At 39.7% G+C, this 16,940-nt stretch overlaps 1 protein-coding gene across 1 annotated transcript in view; it reads right to left on the bottom strand.

Annotated features, from left to right (window-relative positions):
• gpc6a (glypican 6a) overlaps window positions 1-16,255 on the bottom strand; it is a 182,836-nt gene extending 166,581 nt beyond the window's left edge. The window contains exon 1 of the mRNA XM_085346275.1: window positions 15,777-16,255. Coding sequence (XP_085202401.1) covers window positions 15,777-15,936 — 160 coding nt within the window. The 5' untranslated portion in view covers window positions 15,937-16,255. The remainder of the gene's footprint in view (window positions 1-15,776) is intronic.
• Window positions 16,256-16,940: the final 685 nt, after the last annotated feature.

Here is a 16,940-nt window from a genome sequence, read left to right as displayed (position 1 = left end):
GCCACTGGTTATACTGCTGGTTATTGTCATTCCACTTCTCTCTCTCTCTCTCCTCTATTTATACTAAATGGCACAGGCCAGGTTCAGCACACTGGGCAGTAATAGCTAAAAGACTGCTTGAGCATGTGAAAGGTTGACACCTCTATCTTTGAGATCTATTGACTCCGGTACAGCTAAGGTCCCCTCTCACATCTGAGCCTTGACTATACTTTCTTTATTCAGGCTGTGGCACATTTTAAAGGCCCTTTATTCATCTGACATGACCTACATTAGAGGGCAAAATAAAGCTCAATCCAACTTGCAAACAGAATTAAAGGTCGTTGAATGATGGAAGACTTTGTGAATCCTCTGTAATGTTCAAAACGAGAAAAAAATAGCTTTGAGCAAACTAACGTACTGTTGTGGGATTAATACTCCAGATAAAATGTTAACTTTTAAAATAAGCATAATGAATGACTGCAATCAAAGGCATTCTGGATGTAATGGGACCGGCTTTATCCCTACACCAATCTAAGAAACATTTAAAATGCAAAGTAAAAGTGGGTTACCAACTGCCTGATGATACACTGGGTCAAGCTCACTTTCTGCAATACGCTACACTACATCATATTTTTCATTACCTTCAGCCATTTTTCAGTTGAAACACTTTAGAAATTCAGAAATTAAAGACACTGAAACACATTGTGCAGTTTGAAGCCTCTCAAAAGTGACATTTTCAAGTGACTGGATATAACTGAACCTTTGTCCTTTAACAGACTTTCACACTGAAGTGTCAAGAAATGTATTCTGTGTTCAAATCTGTTGTATGGGTCACAAAACAGGTGCACTGCAAAATATTGGAAGACTTTATCTTGGAACTGTCAACAGATACTCATATGCTGATATTGAGTAGCATATTTTAATAAAAATATTGCTGTCAATCGAAATTGCTTTTCCCACTGAGCTGACAGACTGTGGTCAGTGTTTCCTGATTCCCACCGCTATTCTCTATCACATGACTTTAGTTTCCTCGATAGTACTGGCAAACTTTGAAAACTCAAATGGTGCAACAGATTGCTACATTCATACTAGGGAAAAACCATGGTATGAACAAAATTACTGCGATCAAGTGCAATGATCTCGTTGCCTTTGAAATTGCTGCTTTGAAGATGGGGACCAGGTGTGTGACCAATCGCAGTCAGTTGCTGTCTTGACTTTAATTTTGTGTTAAGACAGCAATAAAATGGCAATAAGATGGTGAGGATTGGGGAATTACATGCAATTTGGGAATTAACTATGATAAATCAGTAAACATTGCAAATCTGTTGCTATCTACACAGAAATTCACATCAAGTACATAAGGTTTGTGGAGACATTTCTCCACAAGTAGTGATGTAGTTGCTGCAAGATGATGGTTTAACTGCAAAATGACATACAGTAGGCACCAGGCAGTATATAGTATAATAGTGTACACTGAGTCAAAAGATGTAGAACCAAAATAAAATCACTTAACAACCAGTTGAGTCGAGTCCCCTACTGCAAAGAGACACATCGCAGACAAGTTAGCTAACTCAGACTGATTGCAATGTGTCGGAAATCTGTCTATGTTTATGAATTAGCAATTATTAGCTAACCTTCACTAATCTATGTCTTCAGACAGTACAAGTTGGACCACAATCCTTTGGATATAGGTTGCCTGCCACTTGGTGATCTGTGCAAATGTCTTGTGATCATAAAGTGGTCACTCAACCTTTGGGTCATCAGTTGGTCACTCTGAGTGTTGCAGTCAGGCACTGCTACTTACACTGAAAATGAAACTGTGTATGTAGTAACCTTCAAATAATTAATGAATCTAACAGCTAATCTAATAACAAATTGAATTCCCAACTATTGGGATAGTTATGTGTTGTTTTTCCAGTTTTCTTTCTTTGTACTATACGGCCACAGGATTCATCAGTTTAGTCTTGGCATTAGCAGAAAGGATTCTATATCCTGCAAGTACATCTTTATGTATAAAATGAACTTAACTATAAACAGTTTCTTTTCTGTGGCCTGTTAAACCTGGAAAGATGATGGATGGTAATTTTTTTGGTAGGATGGAATAACACATCAAACAATGCACACTTAAGAGCTTTTGTGAGCATGTTTGCACATTCTTTTTATGGTGTTATTACTTGTCAAGAGAAATCCACAACCTGGAAGTAAACCCAATTACTGAGTTAACTCACATCTGTCTGCATGTTGAAGTGGGAAAAATGCATCAAGCATGATTGATCTTACTGCTGCTCTGCCATCTGGACCTCCTCTCCATCACCCAAATCACCCACTTTCAACTTTTTTCCACAGGGGCTCGAGACCCAAATTGAATATGTCCAAACAAGATCACACAGATAATTCCCACAATTGCTCCAACCATATGTTACCACACTTGGAGACTACTGAAAGATTTTTTAATTTTCAGATAACTTAAAAAAGTTGGAAAACCGACTGTGTTACAGTAATGTATAGATACATATATGCTTCACAGCGAAATGTCATCATTTCATGATGCCTTTGCCAATCTTTTACCAGTTCTGCCCTTCATTTATCCCCAGCCTGTGTGCTTGATACAACATCAGTGTGTGCTAATAAAAAAAAACAACACTTTGAGTATGAAATAAAAAAGACAATATGCAGATTGTTTTGCTGTGATTATCTCTGCTTCCATTAATGTAAACTGACAGCATAGCAGATAGGCAATAAAAACAGACGAGGTAATTACATCTACAGTCTGTTCAGTACATCTATAATCAAATATGTACTTTTACTGAATGCCCACACAATACAGGTGTTTGTTTGGGTTAAAATCCCAAAGGACACTTTTTTCTTTTCTTATTTTTTCTCCAAAACTCTTTTGCTGAAACAATGATACATGCTGGAGGCATTTCCATTTCACACAATAAAATATCAGTACTAGCCAGTTCTTGTACCTGAAAAAACATTTTAGTTAAATGAGAAGCTACTGCAGATTTGGAAATATGAAAAAGGCTGTATCACAAATTGTAGGAAATTGACATGAACCTTAGATAGCAATTTTTGTGGGAAAAAGAGAAGCAATTTAGCAGCAACGGTAGAACAACTTAAAACTCTCAACTCTCTCTGTGTTTCCTGCAAGAGTGTCCATATATACATACAACAATTTGTTTATATATAAAAGCGTTACATACTGGTAATTACTGTAAATACCTTTTTCTACAAATTCGATTTATGTACTAACTCATTCTTTTAATTAAGTGTAAATGAGGGAAATAATAACTGTACTATGTTCAAAATCAATAAGAAGGTGATTTGGCTCTTGTTAGGTCACACTTTGACTTTCTATCAACATTTTCTCTCCACCAAGTCCGCAGCCTTTCTCCAACCATAAACTGATGTTCTTAATGCGCTGATAGAAACATAAATCAGTTTAATAATGCCCTAGTTACTAGGAGTTGTTATCAGTGTCATGGTGGGCAACTTCAAATACTCTTGCCCAACACAATTTATTCCTTCACATTTACAAGGAGTACTCGCTGAGCTCTTAGCATTCCACCCACCTAGCACCTTCATTCTACACATTTTAACTCCATTTCTTATTCATTATTGCTTAAATTAGCATTTGCATTGCATTGGAGTTCTTCGGCTGCAAACCTGGTATCTGGAACCAGTGTGCATTAGAGGACCTCTCCAATAAATGTCAAAAATATCCCATCATATAAGTCAAGCACTTTTGTGCATATTATGGTTTCCGTCATGCATCCAGTTTATTAAACTGGAGCTGCAGTATATTGTATAGCTACATGCCTCTGGCATAGTTAATGGCTGTGACCAATTTTCCAAACAAGATTTACACCAGTCTACGGTGAACACTGTATAAGGAAAAAAGAACACAAGAAGCTATGGATTTGAGAAGAGGTGTTGCAGGATTATGTGTCTGTGAATTTGAAATCGCTTATTTCTTTAATTTCAGCTAATGCTCAGATAAATGGTCATCATGTCAGTGTTGTTCTGGAGGACACGAGTTAGATGGATGAGAGAAAACTCATAAGGCACATGAAAGCTTGCAGAGGGTTGACAACTCCTTCTGGAGTGAAGTACTGCGTCGTAAAGATTCATTTCAGAACATGAGTATAGCTGCCTGGTCGAGGCTGATGCTTTGTTCACTGTAAACCCAGGTTATAAAAAATTGGTAAATCACTTTGGATATCTGATAGGGAGAAATTGAGGAAGTGGGTATTATCAAGAAAGTAAGCAACAACCATGCATCCACTTATCCAATTCAGCGTTGTGATTGGGCGGGACAAGAGGCAGGTTGCCAGTCTTCCGCGGGGCTAACACAAAAAGAAAGACAACCATTCCCACACACAGTCATAGTTGGTCACCAGATAACCTAATGTGCATGCCTTTGGACTGTAGGAAGAAGCCAGAGTATCTAAAGGAAACCCACACAGGCAGAGGGAGGACTGCACACGGAAAGGCCCCAGCTGGCTGATGGATTCAAACTCAGTTCGCACTCGGTGTGAGGTGATGCTGCTAACCACCATCGTGCCGCCCACTATTTGTAGCTTTGCTCCTGGATTATTTTTATCTGTAAATTTAAATATATTGCATACTAAAGTTATATTGGCAATATAAGTAGTTCTTCTGGAAACTAGCCGCACTTTTGACTCCGATATCGACAGAAGCTGTCAGCTTCTCACTTCTAATTACTTTATTAAATATTATCAGAGTAACTCATCCATATAAACTGATGCAAGTGCAAATTTAAACAGTATTGTAAACTGACTTCAATTAATGAATTAACTTGATTTAATTTACTGGACCTGCCTTCAAGTCATTTTCTCTGTGTGTATATGTTCTTCTTCGATCAATTTCTTCACAGGGATTAACCAACAATCCTAAAACAAACAAGATCTCACTCAAACCTTGAGGACATTTGGTGGGAACTTTCTACAGCTGTATTTATTTCCCAACGTTTTAGTGCATTTTATCACACTGGTTTAATAGTAAAGGCTAGAAGGGAAGAGGAAGAGGCATACAGTGAGGTTAAAGCCTTGTACTCATTCTCTGGATTCATCATGCTAACTGGTGCATGACTCAGTCCTAAACACAACAGCTGGTGGTCTGAAGAGCCCGCGGTAGAGCCCCGGGGTGTGAGTTGACCAGCCCACTCATTTACCGGCAGCTTACACAGGGGACACAAAACAGCAGGGTTCTGGGAGCAAGAGATGAGCCTGGCATCGTTTCATATTCTAGCACCCTGCAGCTGCCAAAGAACAAAGATGAGCCAAGAAGCATCACAATGGCACCTGTTTCATCTTACGGGTAAAGAAATTAAGGAGTTCAGAAGATTTAAACACTAGACATCGGCTGTTCAGTCCAAATGAGCCTTTCTGAAATGCCTTCTTTCCAACAGCACTTGAATTAGCAGAGCTGAAACTATTAAATGGTAAAATGGTAAATGGCCTGCATTTGTATAGCGCTTTTCTAGTCCCTAAGGACCCCAAAGCGCTTCACACTACATTCAGTCATTCACCCATTCACACACACATTCACACACTGGCGATGGCAAGCTACATTGTAGCCACAGCTGCCCTGGGGCGCACTGACAGAGGCGACAGTATTAATGCAGATGGTACTGGTAATCAAGCCTTATCAACCTTCTTTGATTGACAAACACTAAGACTACATAAGCTTGTCACATTTGTCATCGCTGGGCTCCCTGAAGCTACACCACGTGGCGCCACTCAAGTCAGCGGCATGAGTCTAGCCAGCCTAGATGGCTTTTCTTGCAAGACGTAGCTGTATATTCGCAACGGCTATGAGGATAGGGGATTTAAATGATCTGTTGGCTCACCCCCCTCTACTTCTTTAGTTCCAGATGAGATCCGATGTCTTTAGCAAGTTGCAACTTGTACATCGAACATGCCTCATTACAATCTAATTTTATGGGAAAAAAAGAAGAAAATGCAATATACAGAGCCATGATACATTCAGGATGATGGCTCCAGAGCTATTAAAACACACTCATCAAACTGCACATGCTTTTTCAGACAAGCAGAATCATTTTAATTAATATCTAAATTGCAACACCTCTTTGGAAATCTTCTCTCTCTTGCTATGTTGTCGGCAGTTTAATGTGTAGATTTTTAGCATTTTACCAGAAGTGTATAATAAAAAAATTTGGGGGCAGTTTAATTGCGGCTGTCATATATTTCTGTGTGAAAGGAATACGGCCGAGAAATTATGTAACGCGGGGTGAAAGAAGACGGAGCAGACCTTTGACACAAAAACAGTGTCATTATATCCCCCAAGGCATTTCACTGCAAAGCCTATTATTTAATGTTATAATTAAAGCCCGCAAATGTGACTGGGAGGGTTAAGATCTGCCCTCTACATATTTGCATTAATATAAAAATAATAACGACCTCCAATTAGTCTCTCCACCTCAAAGCTGCAAACGAGATCACACTAAACTAGGTCGTGAACTCGTGTAATCAGTATAAATTTCCTAATTTATAACTGGAACAGCATGTCTTATGCTGACTAACAACTGCTGCTATTTGAAAATACACTTTACAGCAGATTGTCACGAGTGTTGCAAGGTTGGCACTGTGATATCCTCTTGTGTTGTTGCTTTGTGAGGCAACATCTATTCACTGGAGAGGCGCGGGCTTCCAGTTTCACATCTTTTGTTAAGAGTGTCTAAACCAAAGAAATGGACTCAAATAACAGTTTTTGAAACATTACAGCACAGTGACACTGATATGAGGACTTTTTAGATGAACAAATGCAAATGACATTTATTTATTTATTTATTAATTTATTTATTTCTTGTATGGTTTGAGAATGAGAGAAGTAGGGGCAGCACACACCTTCACACAGGCAGCTGACTGTGAGCACAAAGCCTTTATTTTTTTGCCACCTAATTCCCCCAAACTGAAACTGACTCTAGGAAAAGACAGCACAAAGTATCAGGACCAAAAACATTTCAATCAAGTCACCAGGCATGTTAAATCAACACTGTATAAACGAAATAAAACAGGCACCTTTACTTGGGGTAATATACAGTGAATCACTCATTGCTTTAAAGCTGAAAGTCAGTTGTTTGCTGACATTCCAGGCTCTGGCTACCTAAAGTCCTAACGTATTTACCACAGATAGTAAAAAACATGGGCGTAGCATCCAGATCAGAAAAATTAAGCCAATCCAGCAGTGCCTTAAGCATGCACTCTATCTGCCACCAGATGGACGCGTGGACTCGTAGTAAAAATCTACAAACATGCTGAAAAAGCATTGAGGACGGGGCTAATGCAGCAGTCCCCAACCTTTTTTGTGCCACAGACCGATTTATGTCTGACAATACTTTCACGGACCGGCCTTTAAGGTGTCTCAGATAAATAAAACAAAATAAAACCAGTACCGGTACCAAAAAAAAAGATTTGTTCATAACACAGAGGAAAAGACCCAGGGAAACCGAGTTAACGATAAAAACGATTTTAAAAAATGATGCTAAAAACCAATAAAAACCCTGAAAACCATCAATTTCCCACTCGTGGCCCGGGGGTTGGGGCCCGCTGGGCTAATATACAATAAATAAAGAGAATTTAAGACTAATTTCAAGACACTTTTTTACTTGACCTGACATAATGATGTGTTTCTTGTTTTTCAATGCTTGTTTTTTTAATTTAATTTTGTTAGAAGAAAGAAAGCGACAGCGATTAAGTGATTATTGTATTGAAATATTTATTTTTCATAATTAATTTGTTCTGCTGTGGCTTTCTTTGTTGTGAAAAACATTTACATGTTGGAGCATCTGCCCTATTGATTTTGATACAACAGCCCCCTGTGGTTTCACTACAGTTAAGCCACCACTGAGGCCTTTGAGGGGTAGACAGCATCTATGTATCTTTAACACAACAAGCGTGTCATTGTCAGCTCTGTGATGCCTGTGACACCATCGCTGTCTGCATTTGTTGACAGCATCTGAAGTTTCCATGACAATTTTTGTACACAATGTTTATTTGTACTTAATGCTTGTTTACTTCCAAGTCTCCGAGGGGTGGCTTTTTTTTTTAACAAATCATCTCAGCCATGTGTACATGTCTGTGTCTGAAAAACACAAATAAAGAGTCCCCAGTGTGAAATGTATTTGCATCCTTGACACCTCGATGTGATATACCCACGTGGCTTTCCCAGAGCACAGTGTGGCTCTCATCTCACTAAGCCCTATCATTGGTGTCAGGCTTGGGACTTCTATTCAGAGACTTCCCTCCAGAGGCAAAGGGCTCTGTGGGTAAAAAGAAAGACCATGGCAATAAAAACAACAGAATGCACTGGTTCTCTAATGGACTTAATAAATAATTGTAGGAAAGCCACAAACTCTCTCACAGCGTAGAATAGAAGTGATTAGTGTTTGCCGTGTAATAGACAATGTGTTTGATATGGCTTTAGGTCGAACCTGAAACTAGTAGGGTAGCAGCCATATAATCATGTATAAACACATCTTATTTTTCAATGTTAACCAATTATTTGACAATGTGACACCCACTTATTTTCCCTGCAGCGCCCTCACCCACTGGTAGAGGAATCCTAGAGGGGCACAATTTCCACAGTGGAATAATGCCACGTGTGACGTTGTGTGACAGTTTAGTTTAGAGAATACTTTTCAACAGTGCAAAATGCACACAAATACCACAAAACATCACTAATCCTTCAAGTTCAAACTTCCTTCTTGTATCCCAGAGCCAGTCTCGCTATCATTTCAACACGTGGTTACTCAATAATGCTCTCCATTACAAGGAAAGCTTTATTTCATTAATCATCAATTAATGCTAATTTTCTTTTGTCTCTGCTCCAAACGTTCAATCACACCCCACACTGCTTATTTTCTAGTTCCTCTCAAGGCTTGAGAGGGTAGAGATTCTTAATCCCCCCCTCCATTACTGATTTAGGCCAGCAGTTGATTGAAAACTGGAAAAAGCGCTATAGCAGGCTCCTACGCTACCCGGAGGCTTTTCACACTACTCAGAAAAGAAAAAGCCATACATGGTACAGAGGAAGGTTCCAGAAAGCTTGCAGACCTTGTGCATTTCAGGGATGAATGCCTGCAGAGGGCTGACAGATTCTTCAGGTCAGGACAACTGTCAGACATTCTTTCACCATATCTGAACAGCACCACAGGAGGATTCACAATCAAACTCATTTAGCTCTTCCATGCACACAATCTGTCTCACCAAATGAAGAACAAAGCACGTTTTGTCATTTTCTACTACAATAGAGATGCAAAGCGAAAGAAACACCCAGATAGTGAGGCTAAACTGCTGCAAATACACACACAGGCAGATGCACGTCCACATGCGCACAGCCTAATCTCCCTCACATCTAATTAACTGTTCTCTCTGAAGATGTATACAGGCTGGCAAGAGACTTATTTCCAATTTGGCAGAGCCAAGAGTATCTTAATGGGCTTTGGAAAAAAATTGCCCCTCAGAATTTTTATATGGATATTTGCTGGGCAAGGGCTTTTACAGCAGTATTCCCACACTTTCAGCAGAGGTCTGATGTGTTTCCATTACTTAGTGATTAGGCATGCAGACACACACAAAAAACAAATAAATACATTAAAAAATGATAGATAGATAGATAGATAGATAGATAGATAGATAGATAGATAGATAGATAGATAGATAGATAGATAGATAGATAGATAGATAGATAGATAGATAGATAGATAGATGAAGCCATTTCCAATCACACTATCCAGGTGGTATTGCAAGGTGGATCAAAATCTGATGGTATTTTTCTACATTTTCCCATCAATTTTGACAAAATCTCCTACACCACTGGCTGAACTGCAGCTCCAAACCATGACAGAGCCTCCACCGTGTTTTACAGATGACACATGGCGCAGACACTCACTGTTGCACCTCTTTCCAGACCTCCTCTGTGAATATTGTTGAAAATCTGTACAAAAGATTTCAAATTTGGATGCAGACCTGTCACCCCTGATTTATGGTCCAGTTCTTGTGTAATTTGGCACACCTCCGCCTTTTTGCCTTGTTTCTCTACCTTAAGAACAGCTTCTTGACAGCCAGAAATCCACTAAAACCATTTGTGATGAGGCTTCAGTGAACAGCAGATGGATCAACTGAAGGGTCAGATGCATCTCAGGTCCTGTGTCAGGTCTTCGCTGGATTTTTTCCTGTTTCTTAAAAACATGACCTTCAAATACTGTGCATCTGTTGTAGATCGTTTTTAGGCCTCCCATTTCTTCTTTCCTCCACTTCAGTGTCTCCAAATTTTCTCAGTTTTCTATGGACACACTGCACATCATGCTGAAATATGTAGGATGTTATACTAATCGCTCTTCGGGAATCACCAATACAATTTTTAATACTGAGTTATCTTTGGCATTTTCTTAGATTCAACTAAAGAAAGTGAGTTAATGTGGATAAAGATACAATTTAAAACTGGAACTGCTGTGATGTGTCATGCCCCTTGAGTAAGATGTGTTATGCTTTAATAATACATAGGGCTGTATTAAATGACTTAATAAGCAAACACAAAAGTTCCTGTGAAAATGATGAAATGATGAGGTACAAGGACTGGAATAAAAAAGCAGGATGTCCAAAGAAGAGTTTTGAAAGACCTCCACAAAGCCTGTAGAATTTCTCATCGAAACAACTTAAAAAAATTACAAGAAAGTCTGGCTCCTTGGAAGAATAAAAAGAAATTAGACGTGGGCTTAAACTTTTGCACAGTATCTCTCTCCAAACACACGCACACATGTATACATACATAAATAAAGAGTGAAAGAGCCAAAGAGACTTTAGTACTGACAATAATATTAATAACTGTGCTATATACTTAAGCTTCACAAGCGTCCTAACATTCAATCAAGTACAAAAAGCAATGTTATCCGATATCTGGGTTGTGTTTATAGAAATTTGGCATCTGCAACAGCCGAGCACAGATCACAGCGATAAACAGAGTTGGAGCATCAGGAACTCACACGAGGGAAGACGATGCTGTATTGTGTAACAGCTAATAACTGTTTTGCTCAGACAAATCAAATAATATTCTTTAAATTTGCTATGGATGAACCCCAAAGGTAATTGTTATTCTTGAAAAGGGAAACATAAGCAGCACTAACAGGAACTGCAGCACATCGAGCGATTTTGTTTGAAAGCCATAGCAAAGAGTCGAATCCACCCATGAGAATCCCAACTGCTCTGTGTAAGTAGATGTTGATATTAACAGCAAAGCCCCAGAGAAAGAGCTCCGTGGCAGGGCCTTACTGAAGCATTCACAAGCAGATGTGCTTTTGAACAAAGGGCTGACAATCAAGCAGTAATGTGTGTGATGCTATAAAGGCTGACACATGAGCACAGGGGTGATCCTCACAGGCTAGCTGTACTGCTGGCTGCCTGCTGTATAACCAAGCATTGGATGGCATATCAATAGCATGGACACTACAGTAGAGGAATCACAAGTTCAACCTGGTGGAGTTTAATGAAGTTGTCCAAGAGCCTGTTTTAGACATTTTTCAGATCCAACAGTGTATTTCACTACCTCCACTCTGTCCTACCCACCTGCTCTTGGCACTCTTCCAAGAGACCTCTTACTGTATGAAAACTAAAGCTGGTAGGATTTTTTTTCTTACTGCCATCTACATCTCACTGCTCCTGTACTGTAAACCAACCAGAGCACTTAAGAATCCTTGAGCAAAACAATATCAGTCTTCAAACACCAAAGTGTCTGACCTCCATCTAAATGAGTTCATTCTGTCAATTCACCCAATGTTTGCCTTAGTGCAACAGATATTAAATTGCACACGCACACGCACACACACACACACACACACACACACACACACACACACACACACACACACACACATATATATGTATATGTATAGCACAAATTGTCACTTGTGTACTTCTTTTGCTAAATGTTTCAAAGTCAAGTGTTATTGGTATTATAACAGAGAGGAAGTGATTGAGAACAAACAGCAACTCAGCCACAAAGTGGTATGTAACGTATAATCACGGAGCAGTCGGGTGCCGGTTTAGCTCCCTGAGATGAGCAGGCGATCATACGCTGTATAGCTGAGAGCGGCCAGCCCAGGTTTGAATCCGGCCCTTTGCCTGCATGTCTTCATGTCTCTCTCTCTCTCCACTTTCCTGTCACTCTTCACTGCATCTATATAATAAAGGCTGAAAAAAGTCAACTAAAAAAATTAGAGAGAAGCAGCACACTAAGGAGCACAGTGTGCAGAGGTCACCAACTTCTTGCAGAGTCAGTCACTACAGACATCTAAACCTCATGTAGCCTTCAGATTATGTCAAGAACAGCGTGTAGAGAGCTTTGTGGAATGGGTTTCCAAGCAGCTGCATCCAAGCCTGACATCACCAAGCACAATGCTTCATTACAGCGGTGCCACTGGACTCAAGAGCAGTGGAGAAGTGTGCTTTGGAGTTATGAATTACACTTCTACTTCTGGTGATCCGGCGGACGAGTTTGTCTGACTGCACTGTGCCAAGTGTAAAGTTTGGTGGAGGGGAGGTGGGTAATGATGTGGCGCTGTTTTTCAGGAGTTGGGCTTGGCAGTTTGGTTCCAGCTTAGGAAACCAAGACATGTTGGACAATTTCATGTGCACAACTCTGTAGGAAGAGCTTGGGTATAGGCCCTTCCTGTTCCAACACCAGCGCACAAAGTAAGATCCATGGATTAGAGAGTTTGGTGTTAAAGAACTTGGCGGCCTACACAGAGTCCTGACTCGAACTCGATAGAACACTTTTGGGATGAAATTGTGAATTTGACTGTGAGCCAGCATCTCGTTCAACATTAGTGTCTCACAAAAGCATTTCTGAAAAAACAGTCCAAATGCCCTGTGAACACTCCTAAACCTCATGGAAAACCTTCTCAGAACAGCAGCAAAGGGTGGGCCAACATATCATATTAAACCTTATCGGTTAAAAAATGGATGTCACTGAAGTTCATATGTGTGTGTGAAGGCAGACGAGTGAATACTTATGGCAATATCTATCTATCTATCTATCTATCTATCTATCTATCTATCTGTCTATCTGTCTATCTATCTATCTATCTATCTATCTATCTATCTATCTATATATATATATATATATATATATATATATATTACATCTGTTCACAGTTCAGTAAATGTGATTGTCCAAAAAGCAGCAGGATAGTTTCCACCAAATGTGCTGATTTTATATCACAGTTAAAATTCGTAACCATTATTACCGGAAGCCCTTGTACCATTAAAAAATGTAAAAGTTAGTTATGAAATACATGGCAAGTACAAAAGCAATTTTTTTCAACTGGTTACAGATTTTTAAAAATGATGTATCAGTCAGCTGTAAATCCATGGAACATTAATTTGAGGTCTCTCTGTTGCACTGAAGGTTTACCGGGTTCTTTACTTTCTGGATAAGTTTTATGACCCCACAGCCCATGAGACTCATTCAGACTCTTTCTTTACTGTAGGTAACACTGTGTGGGTGGAAGAGAGCTTCCACTTAGAATTCAATCAACAAACACAAATAAATAACCAACGGAAAGGTCTGTTTTTTCAATCTTTGTTCCTCTTCATTTCATTATGATTAATTGTTTAATACTAATTAAAATAAAGCTAAAAGTCTAGATTCAATAATTATCACCCTGTTATATTTCATAACAGATAAACATGTGGGTTTGTCACCTCTGAAATAATGCAGCTCAGCTTGTCAGTGGCAGAAAGCTGTCAAAATAATTAGCTTATGCAAATGGGAGCTTAGAACCTGAGGAAGCCACCTCTGCAGAAATAATAAACCTGTGTGTTTTGTATCTAGAGGCATAGCAGTAGCATGACATAGCAAATGATGGAGGGATGAGCGCTAACGCTGCTCATGCTGCTTACCACACGTTTGTATTGGCATAGCTAATTAAGCATAATTGAGTGCTTTCTACTATCCCTTCTCCGGAGGCCCATATCTACCCTCTGTTGTATTTATGCAAAGGTTATTTGGAGACAAAAACAATCCAATTACACGTAGAGTACTGGCTTTGCAAAAAATGCAACAAGGACTTGGTCACAGGCCCTCAAAACATCTTGCTCTATAATAAAACCAACAGTCTTTGACTTTAACATGTGGTCAAATGCCAAGAAAATTTAGTCCTTTAAGAGCTGTCAACCAAAAAAAAAAAACTTTGAACATGAACTTAAGCTTTGAACCGCAGTTCACTCGAGCATCCTTGCAATGCCAAAGTATTTTAGTGCTATTTTACTTTTTTGCACACCCTAAGTTTAATCACAAACCATCAAAAAAGGAAAGACAAAGACATCAGAAATCACCATGCACCCCTGGACTCATTTAGTTCTAACTATGAAATACGATAAATTTCTAATACACGTTCACACATACAAGATACAGACGCTGGCTAAGATTTAAACACACATTCAGTCATTAACAAAGCCATCATATTCCCCATCATGCCAAAACCATGTTAAGACCATATAAGAGGGCTCTGTGATCATTATGAGATGACACTGCCAATTACCAATACAGCATTTCCGTTTTGTCTGTAAGAGGCAATAGAGGGATTAACTTCAGGACTCTCTGCCTCTCCTCTTCCCTCTCATGAAGCAGGCTATGTTTACTGACTAATCTCTTTTCTTGCTTTAACCATAAATGTGATTACCACTACACAAGAGATAATAAAACCCCATATCTTAGCAGTACCAAAGAGCATGAATTAAAACCTAAGCTGTAGCCTTGAGGAATATCTAAACCAAATAAAATCCACAGCATAAGAACTATTTCATGTTGGGTGCATACAGCCCCCTGCTGGCAAACACTACTCACTATTTAGCCAAATCCAACACAACAAGCTCCATGATCATCTTCTGTTGAATATGAGCAACAGGTATGCAGACACTTTCCAAAGGTATGTTCTAGTGTCACTGTTCCAAAGTCAGTCCTTTACTTGCTCCGATTTACAGACATGAGGGAATCTCAAATGTGTGTTTCAGCAGATTACACATGATGCACTCACATATGAGTCTCACTGTTACTTTGATTCTTACTGTCACCTCCGCCAACTCTTTAAGGAGAGGAAAACCTGCCTTTAATTGTCAATGAAGTTAAGTGTTTGTGCATTAACCAAATATTTAAATTGGTTCATAAAATGTAAAAAACACACACACACACACACACACACACATAGGCGATGAAACTACACGTTGAGATTTTTACATAAAGAGCAACATGACTAATGCTTTTACGCATGCGGCTCACTCCTGGTGTCTGTTTGATTGTGGATAAGAAATGAAAGGCAGCTCAATGTGATTCACCACTGAGCAAGTTGGAAATGGAGAGGACCTTCAAAGAGCAAATTAAAAAAAAAAGACAGAGAGAGAGAGAGAGAGGATATATAGATATAGACCGATTCAGTCGCAATGGCATCCACTGAACACTTTTCAAATACCGACGAATAAGTTCAGATGAAAGCTTGGACAAAGTCAACCTCATGGAATATATTAGGAGAAAAGGCTGATACTTTTCATGAAACCGCGGAGGACTCTACATGAATCCGCTATTAAAAGCGGGGTTGAAATGCAGCATGTTAGTGACGGGACATATTAAATGGTTAAAGGTCTGAGGGAGATCACAGAGATTATTGCAAAATTGTTTGATTTAAGGGGAAGAAACGAGACGTGACACGTGGTGAAGGGGGCCAAACGCCTCGTTGATTTGTCAGTTTCGCCTACCTGATATTTCCTGATGAGGTACATTGACGAGGCTGAATCCTTTCGCGTTATAAGCTTGTCTAACCTCGCTACAGCTCCGCGCTTTGCTTTCACCACCGGATGACAGGGACAGCACCGACAGAGTACATAAGGCGACTTGCAGTCTCCACATCGCATACATCAGTGAAATCCTTGATAATGTTTCACAGAGAAATAAGAGATCCGATAGAATAAGAGAAATCCCAAAAAACAAAGCCTGATTGAACGATTTCTCCAGTCTGCGCGTTCAGATTTTCATTTTTTTTAAAAGAGAGAGAGGGAGAGAGACTCCTCACTTTAGATGCTGGTGCTTCCACCTCATTTTCACCTCGAAAAAGAAAAGAAATAGCCAACGAGTCAGATCGGTCCCAGTTTGAACAAAATCCTCGTGAAGAAGATACCTGGTGCTCAGTGTGCCAACAACTTCTCCAGCGCACGCACACACCGCTGCCCCGTGTTTATGTCAGTGTGAGGAAAGCGAAATGCAACGGAGACGCACGCTGCACAGCGAGCAGAGCGCACAGGGCAGGGCAAAACATGGAGTGGAGTGGCTGCGACTTCAGCAGCTCACATCCAGGGGCGCGTACTGTCCTCTGCCATTTATGCATTCTCGGTAACGCACACTATCGCACATTAGAGTGGAGACACATGTTGGAGACGCGGGGAGTGTGGGCGGAGTACAACGACACACTGGCCACACACTTGAGGTTATTTCCTTTTAATGTCATCAATCTGATGTTGGCGCACGAAATAGAAGAACCCTCTGTGACCATTCCGTGTCTTTTAATGAATCCAATCGATGGGAGTAATAAGAAGGAAGGCTAGAAAACTCATCGAAAAGATAAGGCACAATATGATCTTAGCAGCTATGAACATTTGTAACGCACCAAATCCTGTTTGGAGCACCTCAGAGGACTGCGCGTTAACTTACTGTAATTTCCTGGACACATAACCCCAACACGACCTTTGGTTAATGGTATACCAAGTATTCATGAAATGCAATGTTTCAGGCAACAAAACAAATACTAGTGGCACAAACAGCCACAACATTTGTCAAATATATAATAGAGCACATCACACATTTTATCTCTAACCTTTTTTTCCCTTAGTTTAAGATGATGCTTTAAGTCAGGACTGTTTGTCTGT

The sequence above is a fragment of the Diplotaxodon limnothrissa genome, linkage group LG1 (genome assembly GCF_057381915.1).
Source record: "Diplotaxodon limnothrissa isolate DT_005_m linkage group LG1, D_limnothrissa_male_GT1.1, whole genome shotgun sequence".
Classification (NCBI taxonomy): domain Eukaryota; kingdom Metazoa; phylum Chordata; class Actinopteri; order Cichliformes; family Cichlidae; genus Diplotaxodon; species Diplotaxodon limnothrissa.
Note: the sequence above shows the minus strand (reverse complement) of the source record. Positions and strands in the feature narration are given on the sequence as shown.